The 21,978-nt window shown below is 43.4% G+C and overlaps 1 protein-coding gene across 1 annotated transcript in view; it reads left to right on the top strand.

Moving 5' to 3' along the window:
- The first annotated feature begins 1,409 nt into the window (after positions 1–1,409).
- RTF2 (replication termination factor 2) overlaps positions 1,410–21,978 on the top strand; it is a 45,300-nt gene continuing 24,731 nt past the window's right edge. The window contains exons 1-5 of the mRNA XM_012188941.3: positions 1,410–1,543; positions 5,779–5,873; positions 7,012–7,105; positions 8,862–9,001; positions 16,472–16,550. Coding sequence (XP_012044331.1) covers positions 1,475–1,543; positions 5,779–5,873; positions 7,012–7,105; positions 8,862–9,001; positions 16,472–16,550 — 477 coding nt within the window. The 5' untranslated portion in view covers positions 1,410–1,474. The remainder of the gene's footprint in view (positions 1,544–5,778; positions 5,874–7,011; positions 7,106–8,861; positions 9,002–16,471; positions 16,551–21,978) is intronic.

Here is a 21,978-nt window from a genome sequence, read left to right as displayed (position 1 = left end):
AAGTCCCTAGGGAGTTTACAGTTCTTGAAATGTTAATAAAAATAAATCAGGCACTAATCAGAGACCAACTGATTAAAGGATTTATTTTTCTTTTAATTCTCATTAATTGCAGTATCAGATAACTCAATCATCTAGCCCTTGAAGCTTTTCAATCCACATATACTGTATTTTCTGTTTCCAAGTGGGGAGTATTATTAGTCTTTTTGTTTCACTTTGATCAAGGTGGAAACACCCAGTCATAAAAGGTCTGCTTTACTAGCAGCGGATAAACTTTCCTCTAATATTTATAGTAATTAAAGGAACAAATGGAAAGACGGTCAAGAGCATGAAAGCAGACAATCATGGATTTTAACGGGTTTTGCGTTCTCATTATAGATATGATACAGCCTGTCTCTCAGAAAAGGCATGGAACATCAGTGCACATTTTATAATTACATCTGTGCCTGTTGATTATACCTGCTTTTTTCTTTGTTTTCAATTTTTTATATGTGTGCTCAGTCGCTTCAGTCATGTCCAACTTTTTGCAATTCGTTGGACTGTAGCCCGCCAGGCTCCTCTGCCCATGGAATTTTACAGGCAAGAATACTGGAGTAGGGTGTCATTTCCTTCTCCACGGGACCTTCCTGACCCAGAGATCTTCACGATCCTGGATCTTCTGTGTCTCCTGCATTGCAAGGAGATTCTTTTCTACTGAGCCACTGGGGAATCTTTCAATTTAAAAAATTTGTTTTTTAGCCTGGGCTTCAGGATGCTGTGAATGAAATATATACATGTACAAACTGTGTGAACTATTTCATGTATATACAATATGCACGGCAGTATCAGAAAGTTTAAGGCCATATAGAATCTCACTCCCGCACAATCTCGGTTAACATCACTTCTTTGTTGTGAGTGCTTCGATCACAGCCGACGCCCAGTAAAAAGATACGTTCTCTTTTAGACACATAAACGTTAACTGAAATGATGGATCCATCCCTATTCATCGCTAATTGCACTAATAAAACTCAGTTTTTTCCTCCACGCGGTCCCAGTCTAGGGATGTCTGCCCAGTCAGAAAGGCTGGGGTGGGATGGGGCCCCAAAACACTCTGCTACTCCTGAGTCGTCCCCACCCGCGCCGCCCCCTGGACCCCGCCCCCGAAGGGTGGAAGAACGATTAGGCGGATGCAGCAGGAATCCCACGTCCACCGGAAAGAGGAAGGAACTGGCTGCAGCCGGAGAGTGGGAGAACTCTCTGCACACTGCTTGCACCAAGACCCTGCCTTCGCTTTGCAGGGGCCGCCGCTGCGGGACCACACCCAGCGCCTAGCGACGCTCTCCATAGCAACCAAGACTGGGCACAAGCCCCGCCCCGCCCCTCCGCGTGGAGACTGGCGTATTGCGTTATTGCGGCGCGCCGGAAGTGAGTCCAACAGTCGCCGGGGACTCCGGAAGTTGCTGCTGTAGGTGATTGCTCTGGACTCTGTTGGCTTGCGATGGGTTGCGACGGAGGAACAATCCCTAAGAGGCATGAACTGGTGAAGGGGCCGAAGAAGGTTGAGAAGGTGAGTTATGTGGGCCCAGTGGGACCTGGGGGTGGTGCGGGCTGCGAACGCTCCCAGGAAGCGAAGGGAGGTGGGAGGAGGAGTTAACGGGTTTCCGCATACAACCGGGCTTATTTATCCCTTTCAGAGAACTCAAAATTAACCACAGTGTTAATAAGGGACCTTTATTGACTGCGGGCTGTTGCCATTCATCCGACAGTACGCATAATATAGGGTGTCTCATGTAATTTTCAAAACAGCCTTACGGGTATATACTTTCAGAAGCCTCACTTTTGAGACTTGAAAATTGAGGCTCAGGAGGAGAAAGTTGCACAGCTAGTACGTGGCAGAACCAGGATCTGAAGTTTGTCTGCTGCTAGTAACAGTGATACAGATGGTCGCTGTTTATTGAGTTCTGTACACACTAACATCGTTTTCTCAGTGAAGTCTCAAACCGTTACCTTTGAGGTCAGGGCCTCCACTTAAAAAGTAACCACCGTGTACACTGCGTTCAAGTTGATTATTGTTGGTCTCAGAGGGTGGTTAGGCTTCTCAGTTGGTAAATAATCCGCCTGCAATGCAGGAGACCGCGGAGAAGAAATAGGCTGCTGCTAAGTCGCTTCAGTCGTGTCCGACTCTGTGCGACCCCATAGACGGCAGCCCGCCAGGCTCCCCCGTCCCTGGGATTCTCCAGGCAAGAATACTGGAGTGAGGTGCCATTGCCTTCTCCTACCCACTCCGTATTCTTGGGCTTCCCTTGTGGCTCAGCTGGTAAAGAATCCGCCTGCAATACAGGAGACCTGGGTTCCGATCCCTGGGTTGGGAATATCCCCTGGAGAAGGGAAAGGCTACTGAACATTTCCCAGTGTTCTGATCTGGAGAATTCCATGGACTGTATAGTCCATGGGGTTGCAAAGAGTGGGACAGGACTGAGCGACTTTAACTTTCAGAGGGTGGTAAGCTCCTGGGGGCTGAGGCTGCACCTTTTCCCCCTCTTCAGCACTATAAATAAGGTAGATAAACACGTGATTGAATAATCCATAATTCTCACCAATGATTGAGCAAATTATGTATTATAATTTCCCTGCTTTTGTTGTTGTTCAGTCTCTAAGTCGTAGGCTACTAACAGGGAAATTGAGTCAGTAACATGACCAAGATCACACAACTGTTAGATAATGAAACCAGGATTCCCATCCAGTTATTCAGGATTTCAGAGTTAGCCCCAGTAATTACTTTTTAATATAGAAGGTGTTTACCTACTATTAATATAAGTGACTGCCATACTGGGTGGTCAATATGAGTCTCCAATCAGTAGCCAGATAAGTCTTCTTTTTTTTTTTTTTAAAGTAAATTCCATGTATCACTACTGTATTTAAATCACTGCTGTATTTAAACCCCTCCAGTCATTTCCCATTGTATTCAGAAAAAAAGTCCCACAAGACCCTGTGTGATCAAACAGGATGTGATCTGTTTACCTCCTCTTCTGCCTTTCTCCAGTTCTTTTATTCTGTTCCAGCTCAGAGGCCTTGTTCCTCAACCTGGAGTATAATTTCCTCAACCTGATATGTTCTTCACTGAGACAATCATATCATTTGGTGTTTTTTTTTTTTTTTTAACAGCAGTTAATTCTTTACTGAAATGTCATCCCAGCCCACTGTAGCCAAAATACATCTCTCTTCTGATTGCTCTGTCTTCTTCTGCTGCTTTACTTTATTGTGCTTATCACTATATTTATTTATTCTTTGTCTATTTCTTATGTGGATAGGGGCCATGTATGTGTCACTTTTGAGACCCCTGTGATGTGTCTGCCACACAGTCAACTCCCAACAAATGTATATGGAATTTGAGAGTGAGTGAACACCTAAGGTGATGGCGTTTGCCCTTCTGATCACAGCTACGTGTACAGAGATTAATGCTGGGTAGCTACCACTTGTGTGAGCGAGCTTTTACCCAGATAGTATTTAGCTCGGTTTTGTTGCCTTGAGCCCAGAACTGAAGAGGAGTAGCTTATTGACAGGCTTGGCTAAGAATAGATGTCAGAAGGGGAAAGAAAGAAGAAAGGGTGATCTGAAACAACTTGAGTACCCAGGCAGGGTGGATTTTTATTATCCTTATTCACTCAACAGATACATATTAAGTGCTTATGACATACACCATTCTAGGCCCTGGGGTTATAGCAGTGAACAGAGTCCAGCCCTTGTAGAGCTTGCATTTCAGATTGGTATATAATAACATTTGTCGATCAAGTACAGTATGTTTGATTTGGCCCAAGACAGTCCTCAGGTTTAAGACCTTGGGTGGACCAGATTTTAAACTGGGAAGGAGTAATTCCTTCCCTGTCCCCAACTCACCCAGGTGGTTTTTTTGAAGCAGTGAAGGACTGTGGTGTGAAGCAGGTGGGGGATCTAGAAAATAGATCCTAAACTTGCCTAATGTAGCTTTTTAAATCTACAAAAGGTATAGTATATCAGCTTCACTGGTGACAAGTCTCTCTCAGGGCTCTTCTACAGTGTGGCTGATGATAAGAGCTATTTAAGATGGCGAAATGTGGCTGTTGGATCTTGGGACCGAATAGGACAACATCTGCAGTAGTGTGGTGGGGTTTTCGTTGTTTGTGTGTTTGGTTTTGTTTTAAACTATAGAGGGGAAGGACACATTTATCTAGATTAACAAATACTAACTACTATACATAAAATCAGGATGAGATGGTTGGATGGCATCATTGACTCAATGGACATGAGTTTGAGCCAACTCTGGGAGATAGTGAAGGACAGGGAAGCTTGGCGTGCTGCAGTCCATGGGGGTCACAAAGAGTCGGATGTGACTGAGCGACTGAACAACAAATACATAAATAAGCAACAAGGATTAACTGTATAGCACAAAGAATTAAATCTAATATCTTGTAACAGCCTATAATTGAACGTAATCTGCAAAAACCTCAAATAACTATGCTATACATCCGAAACTAACACAATATTGTAAATAAACTATACTTCAATAAAAATGAATAATATAAAAGTTATACAAAATAATAGAAATGTAATAGAGAGTAGCGATTAAAAGCATGGTCTTTAGAGCCCACCTGCCTGACTTTTTATCTTCGCTCCTCTGCTTGAGTGTGTGACCTTGACATGCAATTTAACTTCTTGGTACCTCAGTTTCCTCAACTACAAAGATAAGAATCCTAACTCATAAGTTTTTATGAGGGCTAAAAGATGTTGAAGCTGAAGCTCCAATACTTCGGCCACCTGATACAAAGAACTGACTCATTGGAAAAGACCCTGATGCTGGGAAGGATTGAGGGCAGGAAGAGAAGGGGACAACAGAGGATGAGATGGTTGGATGGCATCACCGACTTGATGAATGTGAGTTTGAGCAGGCTCCGGGAGCTGATGAACAGGGAAGCCTTGCGTGCTACAACCCATGGGGTTGGTTGCAAAGACTCAGACACGACTGAGCAACTGAACTGAAAAGACTAAGTCACAGAAACTGTCTAGCACAGTACCTGGCACACAGTAAACCCTTAAATAGTTCCTGCAAAAATTAAATTTGAGGGAATTTGGATTCTTTATTTTTTTCTTCCTTTTTTTCCCACCAAGTTTGCCATCTTGTTACATTATTCAGGTTTGACATTTTAGGAACAGTAAAGAGTGAGACATGGGATATTAAATAGGTGGAAATATCATTTGAGGGCTTTGGAGGGTCTCAGATCTGAATCTTTAGAGTGTGGATAATGACTTGATATGCCTTGTAGTGAGTACTCTACAAAAAAACATTTCTGTTAAATGGATGATTTTTGTAAGGAATTATACAGTCTTTGTGCTGAACTTCTTTTTTTTTGTTTTTGTTTTTAATGCCTGTCTTCTCAATTCTTTGCCCTTAAATTCTGCTACAACTTTGGAGCTGTTCCCACTGTTAGAAATCAACCTGTACTGCTTGTTTTTTCTGTATGCGCTTCCTAGTTTACTATTAGGATATAAATATTAATATTTATATGTAATTGACATAAGCCATTTAATGACTTGATGTAAACTGTTTCTTTGTACACATCATATATAGAGAGGCCTTTATTTGACATACTATTAATTACTTGTGACTTTTTAAATCCCAGCTTCATGTGTCAGTATTTTGATTTAAAAAACAAAAATCATCACAGCGTGGTATTACTGAATAAGCCTTTATATGTAGAATTCTGTGGAGCGTGTGTCTTTCAGAGGAGAAAATTAACTGAAAGGATTTTCTTTTTCTCTTCTCAGGTCGACAAGGATGCTGAATTAGTGGCCCAGTGGAACTACTGTACTCTAAGTCAGGAAATACTAAGACGACCAATAGTTGCCTGTGAACTTGGCAGGTATAGTTCCTTCACTTAATGGAGACGAGTTTTTATTACATGGTGTTAAAAAGAATTTTAACATGTAAATACAGTTCTTGATTTATTAGATGTGAGTAATCGCAAGCAAATTTGTGAAGCCTGGGTTGTCATTCCGTCTCAGAGCACTTTTCTGTTCTTTTGCACTTTTCTATTCAGTTTGGTTTGTTTAATACATGGGTTGAAAACTCAGGGCCTGATAGGAGGGAGCTAAGTTACAAACATAAATGCATAAAGGGCCCATGTGGGATCAGTAGGGCATGGTGAGGACTGGGTGAACTGGAGAGTTCATGTTCCCTGGTGTTCCAGTGGTTAAGACTTGTTCTCACTGCTGAGGGCCCAGGTTCAGTTCCTGGTTGGGGAACTAAGATCCCACAGGCTGCATAGCAAAAAAATAATAATAATAAAATAAAAGGCAGCTGCTGTTCAATTCCAGCTTGTTGTTACATTTCAAGAAGGTAGACTGATTCCAAAACATCTGATTTTTTTTTTCTCCAGGAAAAGTTGAAAATGTATGTTAAAAAAAATAATAATTTTATTTATTTATTTATGACTATGCTGGATCTTTGTTGCTGAGCAGGCTTTTCTCTGGTTCAGTGACAAGCTTCTCATCGTGGTGGCTTCTCTTGTTGTGGCACAAGGCTCTAGGGTGCTCAAGCTTCAGTGTTTGCAGCACAGGGCTCAGTAGTTTGGTTCCCAGGACCCAGAGCACAGGCTCAATAGATGTGGCATGCTGGCTTACTTGTCCCTCGGCAGGTGGGATCTTCCTGGATCGGGGATTGAACCTGTGTCTTCCGCACTGACAGTCAGATTCTTTACCACTGAACCACCAGGGAAGCCTGAAAACGTTTTATGTTAAATTTCCCAATTTGAAAAAATCTTGGTTTGGGTCACATTCAGTCCTCTGACTGCCAGTCTACATAGCCCTTGATTTAAACTGGTTTCTTTCTTTGTATGCTTTGGAAGTGGTTGAGACAGGATTAAATTTACTTTTTTAGGAGTGCAGGGACATTTCTGTTATCAGACGTAAATGACTTTAGATTGTACTCAGTTTAGTCTTCTTCCCTTGGATGAAGGTTGATTGTTGCCAGAATGTCTTGACTGATCTTTATTGTTGCAGACTCTACAACAAAGATGCAGTCATTGAGTTTTTATTGGACAAATCTTCCGAAAAGGCTCTTGGGAAGGCAGCCTCTCACATTAAAAGCATTAAGGTAAGACAGGTGATTCTGAAGTGCTCTGGGGGTCTCAGTGGTTAAGGTTTATTGTATAGAATTCATGTATGTTTTAGACTGAACTTGGAAATTGGAATTCCAGTCCCATCCACCCATCTAATAAAGGTGTGACTTAGGACACGTCACTTAAAGTTCAAGCCAGAAGTCCCCACACCTGTACTTACTGGATTATAAATCTTTGGTGACTTAATGTGTGTGAAAGAGCTTCAGAAACTCTCAGTGTGCTGTATAAATGTTAACAGGCATAATTTTTGAAGTTAAAACTCAGCTACTTGAGTTTTTTTATTTAGAAGACACTTTTATACAATTAGAGATTTTTATAGATAGATCACTTTTCAGTCATTGTGGTTGTCTCCTGCTGATTAGATGTTCTGGTTGACAAATTTCTATCACAGAAGTGGAAAACCAAGTTTTTTAGTAAAGGAGCTTTGTTGAGAAGACAGAATCTTTCAAATCTGGTCAGTGGGAGAAAAATCAATAAAGTAGTAAAGAAAGTGAGAACTGCAAAGCTTGTCAGACACTTCATCTCACTGTGTGTGACTTCATCTCACTGTGTGTGACATGGTGAGGCCTCATGGCTTGTCAGAGGGTTGCTTAAATCAGAGCCAGAGCCCCTGAGTCCCAGGCTGAGGCTTTGAGTTTTTTCCTTTTGTTCTTCCTCCTCTTTCTTTTTTAAGTTTTTAGCTTATTACTATAGTAGGCGTTTTGTTTGATTTTTGGGGGGTAATTAAAGGATATAGGGATTTGGAATAGTTCATTTCAGACAAATTAGTAATTCTGAGTTGTGGCTGATGGTCATGCTGTGGGGATATCCATGTCGATCTTTGTCATCATTTCCTTGAGAAGAAAATTCATTTCTCAAAAACCCACAGTAGCAGAATTACCATATCTCAAAAATGTGATGACCACTGAAATTAACTTATACAAGTCTACACTTAAAATATGTAATGTATGTGGTTGAACTTTTAATTTTAATGCAAAATTTTTTTTCTAAGAACTCATAACTATAAAGATAGAAGGATTCAAATAAAACAATGCAAAAGTTATTATTACTGTAATTAATAGTCCACAAATACTCTGAGCAAAGAACCTAATGTGCGCACACCAGCTTTCAAACAAGAAGTTGTTTGTGTGGCGGCTTTGCTTTGGACGTGCTCAGCTGCTCCCTGGAGTGTTGAAATCAAATTGGTGCAGTTAATTACGAAGAAATGCTTCAGATGCTAAAGTGAGGCTGTTAAGTCACTCCTTGTAAAATTGAATGTTGAAAACCCAAATAACTGGATCTTGGAGTATGACAATAATTCCCAGCTGATAGCCTGCCTTGAACTCATTAGACCGTGGCCTCACAGATTTTACTGTCTCTTCAGCTATTAAATTAACATGGCAGGTCAGTAATATGAACAGCTTGACTGAGGCTTCATTAGCCAAGAAGGAAGGTGTTCCTTTCCAGAGGATACTAATACAAAGCTTTCTTCTCTTAGTGGGATAAATTTTTATGTCCAAAGTTCCTTTGCCTTCTTTAGCAAAATGCTTGTAAAATAGAAATTAATAATTTGCTAGACAGTGCATTTAAAAAATCTTGTTTTCTATCACAACTTATGGTTTAACTTCATTTCTGTGTTAATTGATGCAAAAGAAAAGTAGAAAAAGAGATTTGGATGGGAAGGGACTAGAACAATAATTAAGGCTAAGGATGATCCATTTGTCAAAGGAACTGTTGCTGTTTTTTTCACAGAATGTGACAGAACTGAGGCTCTCTGACAACCCTGCCTGGGAAGGTGATAAAGGAAACACGAAAGGCGACAAGCATGATGACCTCCAGCGGGCGCGTTTCATCTGCCCTGTCGTGGGCTTGGAGATGAACGGCCGACACAGGTAGGTGGTTGATGTGGACAGGTGATGTGGACTCTGGGTAAGTGATCCCAGGGCTGTTATGAACTGTGCTGTAGCTTCATAATCACACTGGTTTCTCCAAGGTGTCTTTTGGTTAGGGAAGTGCTCCAGCTAATCTGGAGTGTTCTGGCACATCTGTACATGGCCATCTAAGAGACATATGTACGTTGTATGTGGAAAACCACACCAGAGGAACCAACTACCCACCTCTGAAATGAAATAACCTAAGGCTTAATGGGTTTGTGGAGAAGGAAAACTTAAGTCCCAATGATCTTCTATTTTTAAAGATTATATTCTTCAGACAGTCTGAATGGAAATCGTTTACGCCTCTCTTAAAAGTTTATGTTTAGTGGTGACCCTGTGAGTACATCAAGGCCGTATATTGTCACCCTGCTTATTTAACTTATATGCAGAGTACATCATGAGAAATGCTGGGCTGGAGGAAGCACAAGCTGGAATCAAGATTGCCGGGAGAAATATCAATAACCTCAGATAAGCAGATGACACCACCTTTATGGCAGAAAGTGAAGAAGAACTAAAGAGCTTCTTGATGAAAGTGAAAGAGGAGAGTGAAAAAGTTGGCTTAAAGCTCAACATTCAGAAAACGAAGATCATGGCATCTGGTCCCATCACTTCATGGCAAATAGATGGGGAAACAGTGGCTGACTTTATTTTTCTGGGCTCCAAAATCACTGAAGATGGTGATTGCAGCAATGAAATTAAACGATGCTTACTCCTTGCAAGGAAAGTTATGACCAACCTAGACAGCATATTAAAAAGCGGAGACATTACTTTGCCAACAGAGGTCCATCTAGTCAAGGCTATGGTTTTTCCAGTACTCATGTATGCATGTGAGAGTTGGACTGTGAAGAAAGCTGAACAGTGAAGAACTGATGCTTTTGAACTGTGGTGTTGGAGAAGACTCTTGAGAGTCCCTTGGACTGCAAGGAGATCCAACCAGTCCATCCTAAAGGAGATCAGTCCTGGGTGTTCTTTGGAAGGACTGACGCTAAAGCTGAAACTCCAATACTTTGGCCACCTGATGCAAAGAGCTGATTCATTGGAAAAGACCCTGATGCTGGGAGGGATTGGGGGCAGGAGGAGAAGGGGACGACAGAGGATGAGATGGTTGGATGGCATCACTGACTTGATGAACATGGATTTGGGTGGACTCAGGGAGTTGGTGATGGACAGGGAGGCCTGGCGTGCTGCGATTCATGGGGTTGCAAAGTGTCGGACACGACTGAGCGACTGAACTGAACTGAACTGAGGGGATGGGTATGTTAACAAGCTTGATTGCGAGGATTTTCTTAACAGTTTATACATATAGCAGATCATCAAGTTGTACACAATATATACAATTCCTGTTTGTTAGTTATACCTAAATAAAGCTGAAAAAAAATGAATAAAATGAAAGGCTAAACTTCACGAGAGATATTCTGAGAAATGAGACTTGTCACTAACCTTGTTCTGTGTGTGTTGTGTACATACACAGTATTTTGCGATGAAGTTCATAACGTCAAATTGATCATTTTAAGGTGTATGTTTCAGTGGTATTTAGTATTGATCCAGTCAGAGTGTTGTGCAGATCTCACCTCCATCTAGTTCAAAAACCCCCTACCCATTAAGCAGTCCCTCCCCATTCCTCCCTCCGCCCCCATAGAATTATACACTATGTGACCTTTTGTATCTGACTTCCCACTTCTTTTTAAGGAAACCATGGTTCACCCCAAAAGAGGAACTTAGCAGAAACAGTCTCAGCTCCAAGGTCTTGAGCAGGGGTTACCTGCAGTACATAGCTCCGATTGTGGTTTCCCCTAGATTTTCTTTTCATTTGTTAGTTAATCTCTTCTCCTTTTTCTCTTCTCAGTTCATTGAGCTTTGCCTGTTTTGGCTTTGCCCTGGTGCTATTTGTAGGACCTCCACACTAGAAAATTGATTTTGGGGTTAGTTTGTATATTTAATATACAAAACAAAGCAGGTCAAAGACTAATAAGAGTTTTGCTAAGAGAACGCACTGGTCATAGCAAAGACCCTCTTCCAACAACACAAGAGAAGACTACACATGGGCATCACCAAATGGTCAGTACCGAAATCAGATTGATTATATCCTTTGCAGCCAAAGATAGAGAAGCTCTAAACTGTCAGCAAAAACAAGACCAGGAGCTGACTGTGGCTCAGATCATGAACTCTTTACTGCCAAATTCAGACGTAAATTGAAGAAAGTAGGGAAAACCACTAGACCAAGCAGGTATGACCTAAATCAAATCCCTTACCATTTTACAGTGGAAGTGAGAAATAGATTCAAGGGATTAGATCTGATAGACAAAGTGCCTGAAGACCTGTGGACGGATGTTCGTGTCGTTGTACAGGAGGCATTGATCGAGATCACCCCCAAGAAAAAGAAATGCAAAAAGGCAAAATGGTTGTCTAAGGAGGCCTTAAAATAGCTGTGAAAAGAAGAGAAGTGAAAGGCAAAGGAGAAAAGGAAAGATATACCCATTTGAATGCAGAGTTCCAAAGACAAGCAAGGAGAGACAAGAAAGCCTTCCTCAGCAATCCGTGCAAAGAAATAGAGGAAAACAATAGAATGGGAAAGACTAGAGATCTCTTCAAGAACATTAGAGATAGCAAGGGAACATTTCATGCAAAGATGGGCACAATAAAGGACAGAAATGGTATGGACTTAACAGAAGCAGCAGATATTAAGAAGAGGTGGCAAGAATATACAGAAGAGCTATATTAAAAAGATCTTCATGACCCAGATAACCACGATGGTGTGATCACTCACCTAGAGCCAGACATCCTGGAACGTGAAGTCAAGCGGGCCTTAGGAAGCATCACTACAAACAAAGCTAGTGGAGGTGATGGAATTCCAGTTGAGCTGTTTCAAATCCTGAAAGATGATGCTGTGAAAGTGCTGCACTCAATATGCCAACAAATTTGGAAAACTCCACAGTGGCCACAGGACTGGAAAAGCTCAGTTTTCATTCCAATCCCAAAGAAAGGCAATGCCAAAGAATGCTCAAACTACCACACAATTGCACTCATCTCACACACTAGCAAATAATGCTCAAAATTCTCCAAGCTACGCTTCAACGGTATGTGAACCATGAATTTCCAGATGTTCAAGCTGGATTTAGAAAAGGCAGAGGAACCAGAGATCAAATTGCCAACATCCGCTGGATCATGGAAAAAGCAAGAGAGTTCCAGAAAAACATCTACTTCCGTTTATTGACTATGCCAAAGCCTTTGACTGTGTGGATCACAACAAACTGTGGAAAATTCTAAAAGAGATGGGAATACTAGACCACCTGACCTGCCTCTTGAGAAATCTGTATGCAGGTCAGGAAGCAACAGTTAGAACTGGACATGGAGCAACAGACTGGTTCCAAATAGGAAAAGGAGTACGTCAAGGCTGTATATTGTCACTCTACTTGTTTAACTTCTATGCAGAGTACATCATGAGAAACGTTGGACTGGATGAACCACAAACTGGAATCAGGATTGCTGGGAGAAATATCAATAATCTCAGATATGCAGATGACACCACCCTTATGGCAGAAAGTGAAGAACTAAAGAGCCTCTTGAAAGCTTTCTCCTCTTTCAAGGAAAGTGAAAAAGTTGGCTTAAAGCTCAACATTCAGAAAACGAAGATCATGGCATCTGGTCCCATCACTTCATGCAAATAGATGGAGAAACAGTGGAAACGGTGACAGACTTTATTTTTGGGGGCTCCAAAATCACTGTAGATGGCGGTTGCAGCCTTGAAATTAAAAGATGCTTACTCCTTGGAAGGAAAGTTATGACCAAACTAGATAGCATATTGAAAAGCAGAGACATTACTTTGCCAACAAAAGTCCATCTAATCAAAGCTATGGTTTTTCCAGTAGTCATGTATGGATGTGAGAGTTGGACTGTAAAGAAATCCTAGTGCTGAAGAATTGATGCTTTTGAACTGTGGTGTTGGAGAAGACTCTTGAGAGTCCCTTGGACTGCAAGAAGATCCAACGAGTCCATCCTCAAGGAATCAGTCCTGAATATTCATTGGAAGGACTGCTGCTGAAGCTGAAACTCCAATACTGATGCGAAAAACTGACTCATTTGGAAAGACCCTGATGCTGGGAAAGATGGAAGGTGGGAGGAGAAGGGGATGATAGAGGATGAGATGGGTAGATGGCATCACTGACTCAATGGACATGAGTTTGAGCAAGCTCTGGGAGTTGGTGATGGACGGGGAAGCCTGATGTGCTGCAGTCTATGGGGTCACAGAGAGTCAGACACAACTGAGTGACTGAACTGAACACTTGTTTCCATAGGGAATATTTCTGTAGGAAAAATTCAAAAGAGTGATGCTTTACCCAGTGCTGCCAGTTGTCGTCCTGAAATGCTGTAGTGTGTCACACCCACCTACTCACAAATGTACCTGTTTCCCCAGAGAGTTTCCAGCTGGTCACCTTCACACTCTTTCATTACTGCCTGATCAGTAAAACAGTATGTGTCTTTGTTTGAAATGCATTTGTGTAATTAATAGATGAGGGTTCAGTTCAGTTCAGTCACTCAGTCGTGTCCGACACTTTGCGACCCCATGAATCACAGCACGCTAGGCCTCCCTGTCCATCACCAACTCCCAGAGTTCACTCAAACTCATGTGCATCGAGTTGGTGATGCCATCCAGCCATCTCATCCTCTGTCGTCCCTTTTCCTCCTGCCCCCAATCCCTTCCAGCATGAGTCTTTTCCAATGAGTCAACTCTTCACATCAGGTGGCATAAGTATTGGAGTTTCAGCTTTAGCATCAGTCCTTCCAAAGAACACCCAGGACTGATATCCTTTAGGATGAACTGGTTGGATTTCCTTGCAGTTCAAGGGACTCTCAAGAGTCTTCAACACCACAGTTCAAAAGCATCAGTTCTTCAGCACTCAGCTTTCTTCATAGTCCAACTCTCACATGCATACATGACTACTGGAAAAACCATAGCCTTGACTAGATGGACCTTTGTTGGCAAAGTAATGTCTCTGCTTTTTAATATGCTGTCTAGGTTGGTCATAACTTTCCTTCCAAGGAGTAAACATGGTTTAATTTCATTGCTGCAATCACCATCTTCAGTGATTTTGGAGCCCAGAAAAATAAAGTCAGCCACTGTTTCCCCATCTATTTGCCATGAAGTGATGGGACCAGATGCCATGATCTTCGTTTTCTGAATGTTGAGCTTTAAGCCAACTTTTTCACTCTCCTCTTTCACTTTCATCAAGAGGCTTTTTAGTTCCTCTTCACTTTCTGCCATAATGGTGGTGTCATCTGCATATCTCAGGTTATTGATATTTCTCCCGGCAATCTTGATTCCAGCTTGTGCTTCCTCCAGCCCAACATTTCTCATGATGTACTCTGCATATAAGTTAAATAAGCAGGGTGATAATATACAGCCTTGATGTACTCCTTTTCCTATTTGGAACCAGTCTGTTGTTCCATGTCCAGTTCTAAGTGTTTCTTCCTGACCTGCATATAGGTTTTCAAGACGCAGGTCAGGTGGTCTGGTATTCCCATCTCTCTCGGAATTTTCCACAGTTTATTGTGATCTACACAGTCAAAGGCTTTGGCATCGTCAGTAAATCAGAAATAGATGTTTTTCTGGAGCTCTTGCTTATCGATGATCCAGCGGATGTTGGCAATTTGATCTCTGGTTCCTCTGCCTATTCTAAAACCAGTTTGAACAGCTGGAAGTTCATGGTTCACGTAGTGCTAAAATCTGGCTTGGAGAATTTTGAGCATTATTTGCTAGTGTGTAAGATGAGTGCAATTGTGTGGTAGTTTGAGCATTCCTTGGCATTGCCTTTCTTTGGGATTGGAATGAAAACTGAGCTTTTCCAGTCCTGTGGCCACTGTGGAGTTTTCCAAATTTGTTGGCATATTGAGTGCAGCACTTTCACAGCATCATCTTTCAGGATTTGAAACAGCTCAACTGGAATTCCATCACCTCCACTAGCTTTGTTTGTAGTGATGCTTCCGAAGGCCCACTTGACTTCACATTCCAGGATGTCTGGCTCTAGGTTAGTAATCACAGCATCGTGATTATCTTGGTCGTGAAGATCTTTTTTGTACAGTTCTGTATATTCTTACCACCTCTTGTTAATATCTTCTGCTTCTTTTAGGTCCATACCATTTCTGTCCTTTATTGAGCCCATCTTTGCATGAGATGTTCCCTTGGTATCTCTAATTTTCTTGAAGAGATCTCTAGTCTTTCCCATTCTGTTCTTTTTCTCTATTTCTTTGCATTGATTGCTGAGGAAGACTTTCTTATCTCTTCTTGCTATTCTTTGGAACTCTGCATTCAGATGCTTATATCTTTCTTTTTCTCCTTTGCTTTTCGCTTCTCTTCTTTTCACAGATGGGGGTTAAGCATTGTTTATGTGTTCTGACCATTTATGTTTCTCTTCTCAACCACGTGTCAAGGCCCTTTGCCCATTTTTCTGTATTGTTTATTTTTGCTTTTAAAGACCATTTTGAATATTCATAAACTCTGAATCTTGGGACTTCCCTGATGGTCCAGTGGTTATGACTGTGTGCTTCCAATACAGGGAACGTGGGTTCAATTTCTGGTTGGGGAACTGAGATCCCACATGCTGCATGTAGTGGCCCAAAAAACCCTGAGTCTCATATATATTTAAAATATTTTCTCCCTGAGTTCCTATTCTGTCTTTTGACTTTTGTGGAGTTTTTTAAAAATGCGTTTATTTATTTTTATCGTTAGTTTTTTTTCCAAAGGATTATTGCACGAAGGTGGGAGTGGAACTGTGGCCTTTGTTTGTGGTTTTAATTTCAATATATGGGTTTCTCCTCTATCTGAAAAATAGAGCTTTCCCTAAATTTGTACAATATTTTATAAGAATTTTTCTTATAAAATGAGGAAGCAGTTACCTTAGGACACACCTTACTTACACATGCACAAAATAAATAGGAATAAAGGCCTGATGCTCACAGACATAATTCAGAGCTATTGGCAGCTTGATGCTGAGATGGTGAATATAGTTAGCTGGAAGGAGTTTGGAGTGCAAGCTACCTGTGTAATAGCTCTCTGCAAAACACTGAATGCTAATTTCTACTTTTTTGCCTTGTTTCATAAAAGCAAAAATCCACTTTTAATTTCTTTCCATTAGTAAAAATAGGTGCTCATGTAGGTTTTCAAAAAATGCAAGTGTAGGTCTTTCATAAAGAATGAAGTAGCCTAAAGCAAACTTTCAAAAAGTGGGGGATACCTCATGTGTGGGTCTGACTTACTTATTTAGGACACACTGGTTTTTTTTTTTTTTTTCTTAAGGGAATCAGATATAACCATTTTTCTCTTTGTGGTTCTTGGCCTTTGTGTAGACAGAATAACTATTAATCGATAACGTGAGTACTAATCTTTAAGTTGTTATTTAAGTCATTGTCCACGTTGGATTGTCTCTCCAGGTTTTGCTTCCTCCGGTGCTGTGGTTGCGTGTTTTCTGAGCGAGCCCTGAAAGAGATCAAAGCAGAAGTTTGTCACACGGTGAGTCGTTGACATCATTTGTTCCTTCTCAGTGTCTGAAGTCATCAGATGGTTTGGGCTCGCTCCCTCTGTGTGTTATTTCAGCATCTCTCAATTCTTTCTGAGACATGGATCTCATGAGTTGCTTCTCTGCATAAAACCCTTGTATCCCCATCCTTGCTTTGAATCCATCTTCTGTCCCATCCTTGGAGGTAGAGACTCAGACCACCTCTTGTGCCGTGTCCCTGCCCACCTGTCCTCTCTGGTGCCTTTATTCCCTCTAGCGGGCAGAGACCTGCTCCCAGAACCTTAGTTCAGAGCCGTTGCTTCCTGTGTGAGCCCAGCCTCCTTCCCCATTCCCTGGGAGCCTGGTTATCCCACGGATCTCATTAGAATGTACTTGCTGGTTGTGTGGTACTTTTCCCACTGAACTATGGGAGTTTCTTCATTCTCATTTTCTTTTTTCTTTTTATAAATAGGACTTTACTTTTAGAGCAATTTGACGTGCATAGCAGAATTAAGAGGAAAGTAAAGGGTTTCTCACAGGCCCTCTGCCCCCATGTGTGCACGGCCTCCCCCTGTATCCACATCCACGCCAGTGGTATATTCGTTCCAGTTAATGAACCTATCCTGATTCCTCACCGTCAACTGAGGCCCCTTCATGTTAGGGTCCATGCTCGGCTGTGAGCATTCCTGAGCTGGGACAAGGATGTAACAGTGCGCGTCTGTCACTGCAGGCTCACAGTTTGTCTCCACTGCCCTTGCCATCCCCTGTGCTCCGCTGGGACGTGTTTGAAAGTGGGAGCAGGGCTTGTCTGTCTCTTCACCCTTGCCTTGTTCTGTCCAGGCGTGTTGCATGTCCTCAGTAGACGCTCACACCCATAAGCACGCACGTGAGGTAAGAGTGCCCGCTCAGCTCACATGAGAGGGTACAGAGGACTTTGCTCTCCGGGGTTGCTGCACAGCCTGGGACCTCTGTGTCTTGGTGTTCCACCTGTCCGTGGAGAACCTGGCATTTATTTTAATGTCATGGATGCCAAAATGTCACTGACTGCATTTTCACCCACATTAGCTCTGCTTGGGTTTCCTTAGGCTTCCCAGGATGGTGTTTCTCCCTGTTGTGAGTTATTCTTTGATTCAGCAGCTTTCATAAAACAGCTGTCGTGGGCCAGCCCCATCCTGGCAACTGTGGAATGGGGTACATGGTAGGTAAGATTGATCCAGTCCCTGCCTTCATGGAGCCCACTTTCCAGTTGGAGAGACACTCAGGTAACTGAGCAAGGTAATGCTGATTGTGCCAGCAGCCAGGAAGGAAGCGCAGAGGCTGAGGTCCCAGAGGGAACAAGGCCTCCCGGTGGCCAGTGGAGGCACCTCTGCAGATTTAAGACCTGAGGGCAGGAAGGAGCCTGCTGAGGAAGGTTTGAGCCTAAGCTGAGAAGTGGCAGAGGATTTTGCTAGTTGAAGGAACAGAAAGTGTGGTGGGGGGTGGGGACAGGAGAGGAGAAGTGGGTGAGGTGGAGGGCTAGGCAGGGGTCACCTTCCGTAGGCCCGGGTGGCCACACGGGGGTTGTGGATTTTATCCTCAGAACAGTGGGAAGCTGGGGGCAGCTTCCAGCTAGGCTGGATGACTTTAGTTTCAGAATGACTTCTCTGCAAAGAAGCCAGACGCAGAGGAGGACTCACTGAAATGTGATTTCATTAATTTGAGGCTCAAAGGCAGACAGAAGGTGATGGGTGGTGAAGAAGTCGGGGAGCATCTAGTTGTTTCTACTTTGGGGTGATTATGGATCGAGCCCATCACGAAATTTGGAATCTGTCTCATTAAGCTTTTACCAAAAAAAGAAAAATTTAAAGAATGCATTTACAAATCAACCCGTGTCATTTATCGTCCAGTATTGATTATGTCTCTGGTATTAAAGACGATGTTACAGGGGTTCCCAGGGAAAGTGGGATGTGGATGACTCGGTCCCTGTGCTTAAGGAGACTGCAGGCCTGCAGGAATCAAGTTATATGAAAAATCGTATTCTACTTTATTTCTTGAGTTGTTGTTTAGTCAGTAAGTTGTGTCCAACTCTTTGCAGCCCTGTGGACTCCCTGCCAAGCTCCTCTGTCCATGGGGATTCTCCAGGCAAGAACACTGGAGTGGGTTGCCATTCCCTTCTTTGTTTCTTGAGGCCAGTCACCAAGTGGTTGTAAGGATGTTATTGGAGTTGAGGGGCCAGAGAACTTTCTGGCCGTGCTGGTGAGAAATGGCTTTATGAAGGAGGCATTTGTTCTAGGCCTTGGAGGCAGAGCATGTTCTCATCAGTCAGGCTTTCCCAGAGATTGGGACATCACTGTCAGTGTAGGAGTGCTGGTACAGGGACCACAGGAAGGACCCCCAAACATCCTCACGAGACATTGCCTGGCAGGACGGCAGCTCCCGTTTCCCGTGCCTTCTGTCACGTGCCTGCCCTGCAGGGAAAGTCTCCATTTGGTCCTGGAATGGTTTAAATGCATCTCCAACACTCACTGAGCTCCCAGGAGAATGGGCCTTACGCTCAGAGCTTGGGCAGGCAGGCCTCCAGAGATTTGTTCTCTGCATTTCTATGCTTCCTAAATCCCATGGTCAGAGGAACCCGGCAGGCTGCAGTCCATGGGGTTGCAAAGAGACAGACATGACTTAGCATGTACACACACACACTATTTTTATACTTAGCAAGATCAAGCGAATGTTTCAAGTAAATTTAAGTAAAAACAATGGGTAGATTTACAGAAAAATATTAAGATGCTGACAGTACATTAGGCAGGGGAAGGCCTGCAGTTTGAGAGATGGTGTTAGTGATGGTGGGTACGCTGTGGGGGTGGCAATAGGTGGGAGAGGACAAGCTGCGGCCGTATTCAGGAGAGGAAGTGCCCAGGCAGCCTGAGAAGGTGGGGGCTCGAGGTGCCATCACTGCCTGGGCCGCTCAGGAGCAGGGAGAAGCCAGGGGTGTGAGTCAGACTGCCTGGTGGAAACTAGGAGCACCAGGCTGAGGAGCAGCTCCCCGGGATGGGGGCGGGAGGGCAGTGCTATCACCGGAGGCTGTTGATGCCTTTGCAGCAGCAGAGAGCCCTGGGGGCGACAATGTGTAGGTCTGTGCAAGATGGACAGAGAGAAAAGATTAAACAAGAGCAAGTAAGGAAAAGGAGCCTATGAGAGAAGCGTCGTGAAAGAGAGGGAACTCAGCTGGCCTGGGGTTCCCATGAGCAGAAAAGGAACCTCTCTGTGTTCAGGTGTGTGTGTGTTTTAACAAGTAGTGTGTGAGGCATTGTCTGTGTCAAATACATCCACAGGTGCCCTCTGGAAGCTTGCTTGAAAGAATGTAAATATGAGAAGGTGGGAAATTAAGCTGAAATCTTAAAGCAGTCAGACGATGCCCTAAACCAGTGGTTCCCAGCCCAGGCCGCGCTATAGAGTCACCGCAGTGGTTTTTTAAGTCCCCACTCCCCACCTCAGGCCCTACGTCAGGATTTCAGGATTAGTGTGGAGCCCCCACGTATTTCTTTTCTTTCTTTCTTTGTTTTTGATTTCTGCTGGGAGGCTCAGTGATCTAAAGGAATCAGACTTTTCTCCCTGACCCACAGCAGGTGACCATCTCTTAGATCGGTGTGCAGTTGTCTTCTTCTCTGGCTGACCTTGGATGTCCTTGGTGGTAGCCATTGTGACAGACCTGCAGCAGAACAGGAGTGTGCTCTGCAGAACAGCTCTACACAAACATTGATGTTATTTCATGGAAAGGCAGTGCCACTCGGGAGTTGTAAAGTCATTCTGTTGTCTCGGAACAAAGTGCTAGTCAACTTCTGAAAGTCATCGTCCAGCGCTTCAAGGGAAGGGAAGGAAGCAGGGGGAAGGGGGAAGTGACCTCATCAGGACTGCACAAGCAGCAGCCAAGACCAGGTGAGAACTGGAGTGCCGGCTCCTCCCACCACCTAACGGGCCGCAGGGCACCCGAGACTGCCCACAGTCAAGACGGCACCCTGGCTGTATAACCCAGGAACCAACCTTAGGGACCAGCTTCCCTTAAAAATCAGTCTGTCGTCAGAAGAGCAATATTTTACTTTTTTCACTTAGGTCATCTCCTTAAAAATCGCCTTTGCACACAGAGGTAGGTTGAGTATCTGCCTCAACCTATTAGTATTAGTTTGCTAGGGCTCCCGTAACCAGGCGCTGCAGACTGGGTGACCTAACAGACATTTAGTTTCTTACCCTTCTGGAGGCTTGAAGTCTGCAGTCACAGTGTTGGCTGGGCTGGTTCTTCCCGAGGGCAGTGAGGGGAGGATCTGTTCCAGACCTCTCTCCCTGGCTTGTCCATGGCTGCCTCTCCCTGTATCTGTCCGCACAGTCTTCCCTCTGTGGAGCGTGTCTTTGTGTCTCAATTCCCCCCTTTTTGTAATAATACCAGCCCACGCAGTGACTGCATCTTAACTGACTGCATCTATAGGAGGTGACATTCTAACATCCCAGGGGTTAGGACCTCAACATTTGTTAGGAGGGAGGGGGGAGCATAATTCAACTGATAACACTGTGGTTTAGAAAATTAGAGCCTGGGACAGTCAGTGGTGCCCTTGGTGGGAGTCATTCATTCAGTCACTCATGCAGCCAACATTGAGAGCCTTGTATTTTATGGGCCAGACCTGGGTGTAGTACTTACTGCTTCTGCTCACATGCCATTGGCCAGAACTTAGTCATGTGACCACACCTACCTCCAGGAGCCTAGGGATTGCAGTCTAGCTGGACACCCCAGAAGCAGAGGTGAACACCAACCACTTCTGCCCAAGTACCCAAAGGAGGAATGATGGTGCAGTTTCAGGAGCTGTGGTGCGTCGTGAAAATGTGAATGAAGGGAGATAAGGCCACAGTGTAGAAATCTAAAGCAAGTATTTTTCATGTTTTAGATAATGTCTGAAATTTAGAGGAACCAATGTCGTAAGAACGATGTCAGGGACTTCTCTGGCAGTCCAGGGGTTAGAACTGTGTTTCCTCTGTACAAGAACACTTTCTTGGAAACAGGAAGGAATAAACACGTAAACAAACATGATAGAATGTTACGTTTAAAAAGAAGAACAGTATCAGGAGTGATGCTGAGGGTGTGCACTTTCTCCACTTTTCCCTCTGTAATTCCGTGGGCACTGGGCTTTTTGGTTCACCAGAAGAGACTCCAGGGTTTGAAGTTGCCCTGGCTTTGTGTTCTAAAATACACGCCATGCGCTTGACTTTAGGAAATGGAGACCAAAGAGATGTAGTTGCTAGGCTTTTCTGTTTTCATGGTAAACAAAACACTAGCCACAAAACTAATAGAATTCCCCACTGTGTTCGTCCCTGCTTGTAATAAGAAGAAACACATTGGAGTAACCACGGGTTGCAAAATAAATGGTGTGCTTGTTACTCAAAACATGAGCCATGGTCCTGCGAATACTGGCGTCACCT

This window comes from Ovis aries, chromosome 13 (genome assembly GCF_016772045.2).
Source record: "Ovis aries strain OAR_USU_Benz2616 breed Rambouillet chromosome 13, ARS-UI_Ramb_v3.0, whole genome shotgun sequence".
NCBI classification, from domain to species: Eukaryota; Metazoa; Chordata; class Mammalia; order Artiodactyla; family Bovidae; genus Ovis; species Ovis aries.
The sequence above is the reverse complement of the archived record's forward strand: the minus strand, read 5'-3'. Positions and strand labels throughout refer to the sequence as shown.